General features: G+C 38.1%; 1 protein-coding gene across 1 annotated transcript in view; it reads right to left on the bottom strand.

The window, feature by feature from the left end:
* ddx55 (DEAD (Asp-Glu-Ala-Asp) box polypeptide 55) overlaps positions 1 to 1,697 on the bottom strand; it is a gene marked incomplete at its 5' end in the record, with an annotated part of 22,428 nt that overhangs the window by 12,362 nt on the left and 8,369 nt on the right. Inside the window, 1 exon segment of the mRNA XM_014034393.1 lies at positions 1,431 to 1,545. Within this exon segment, the coding sequence (XP_013889847.1) occupies positions 1,431 to 1,545 (115 nt within the window).

Here is a 1,697-nt window from a genome sequence, read left to right as displayed (position 1 = left end):
TTTATAAACAAGGTATCAGCAGATTCGTATTGATTAGCTCTTCAATGAACATGACATTTCATTAAGCAAATATCTTCTCTTCATCCACAGGGTACATGAAAATACCAGAGAAGTTCAGTAGTGGAGTGTGCATGGTGACCCACCCTAATCTACAGACTAAAAAGATGAAAATTGTCATATTTTGTTGGGGTAGTGACATTTTGACCCCCCAATGACATCATTGGTTGCCAATTTGTTTAATGAAATGTCATTTAAATCGAAGAGCTAATCAATATGAATCAGCTGATACCTTGTTTATAAAATCTGGTTTGTTTATAGCAATGTTATTGGCAGTTAAGTTTCCTGTACATACCTAACTTTGATGGCCAAAAAGCGGTCCCTGTGGAGCAGTGAGACCCAATGTTTTTCTGTTAACATACTTTATTTGAAAAAGTGGACCGTAGGGTACATGAAAATACCAGAGAAGTTCAGCAGTGGGGTATGCATGGTGACCCACCCAACCCCATAGACTAAAAAAAGAGGAAAATTGTCATATTTTGTTGGGGTAGTGACATTTTGACCCCCCGATGACATCATTGTTTGCGTATTTGTTTAATGAAATGTCATTTAAATCGAAGAGCTAATAAATATGAATCTGCTGATACCTTGTTTTTTAAATTTAGTTTGGTTTATAGCAAAGTTATTGAGAGTTAAGCTTCCTGTCCCCCTAATTTTGATGGTCACAATAGAAAAGGGGTGTAGTCACAAAGCGGTCCCTGGGGAACAGTGAAACCCAACTTTTTTTCTGTTAACATGCATTTTTTGAAAGAGTGGACCCTAGGATACATGAAAATACCAGAGACGTTCAGTCATGGGGTGTGCATGGTGACCGGCTCTAATCTACAGACTAAAAAGATGAAAATTTTCGTCTTCTGTTGGGGTTGTGACTGACCTCCCTGATGACATTATCAAGCAGAAACTTGCTTAATGTACATCTCAGAGCTAATCAAGATTAATCTGCTGATACCTTGTTTTTAAATTTCGGTTGGTTTATAGCAAAGTTATTGGTATTTAAGTTTGCTGTACCCCTAATTTTGATGGCCACAATAGAAAAGGGGTGTGGCCAAAAAGAGGTCCCTGCGGGGCAGTGAGACCCAACTTTTTTCTGTTAACATGCATTTTCTGAAAGACTGGACTCTAGGGTACATGAAAATACCTGAGAAGTTCAGTGGTGGGGGTGCACGGTGAGCCACCCTAGCCCACCGACTATTAGGAAAATTCTTCATAATCAGCAACTTCCAATTAAAGTGTTGCTAAGGTTTTTAATAATCAATTGCAAAAATCTTTTTTATGTATAAAACAACACTAGTACAAAAATAGAACTGACAAACAAGAATATATGATGGGTGAAATCATTTGATAAATTCAGATACAGCTAAAACTGAACTTACTTTCTGGTTGATGGACAAAAAATTGATATACGATTCCTCCATTGGAAGCAGAAAGACAAGGGCGTTGCCATAGTTACCAATTCGTGCTGTTCGTCCACATCGATGCACAAAGGCACTTAAACACATTAGAACAAAGGGACAAAAAGGATGAGCAAATGAATGCAATCAAAGCATTGCTCAAATACATATTTGTGTGAATGCTGAGCCAGAACGAGACCAGTACAGTGGCCTGCATACACACACACACATACATACACACACACACAT

This window comes from Austrofundulus limnaeus, unplaced genomic scaffold, assembly GCF_001266775.1.
Source record: "Austrofundulus limnaeus strain Quisiro unplaced genomic scaffold, Austrofundulus_limnaeus-1.0 Scaffold2094, whole genome shotgun sequence".
In the NCBI taxonomy this organism is placed as follows: domain Eukaryota; kingdom Metazoa; phylum Chordata; class Actinopteri; order Cyprinodontiformes; family Rivulidae; genus Austrofundulus; species Austrofundulus limnaeus.
This window is presented reverse-complemented; position numbering and strand designations above follow the sequence as displayed.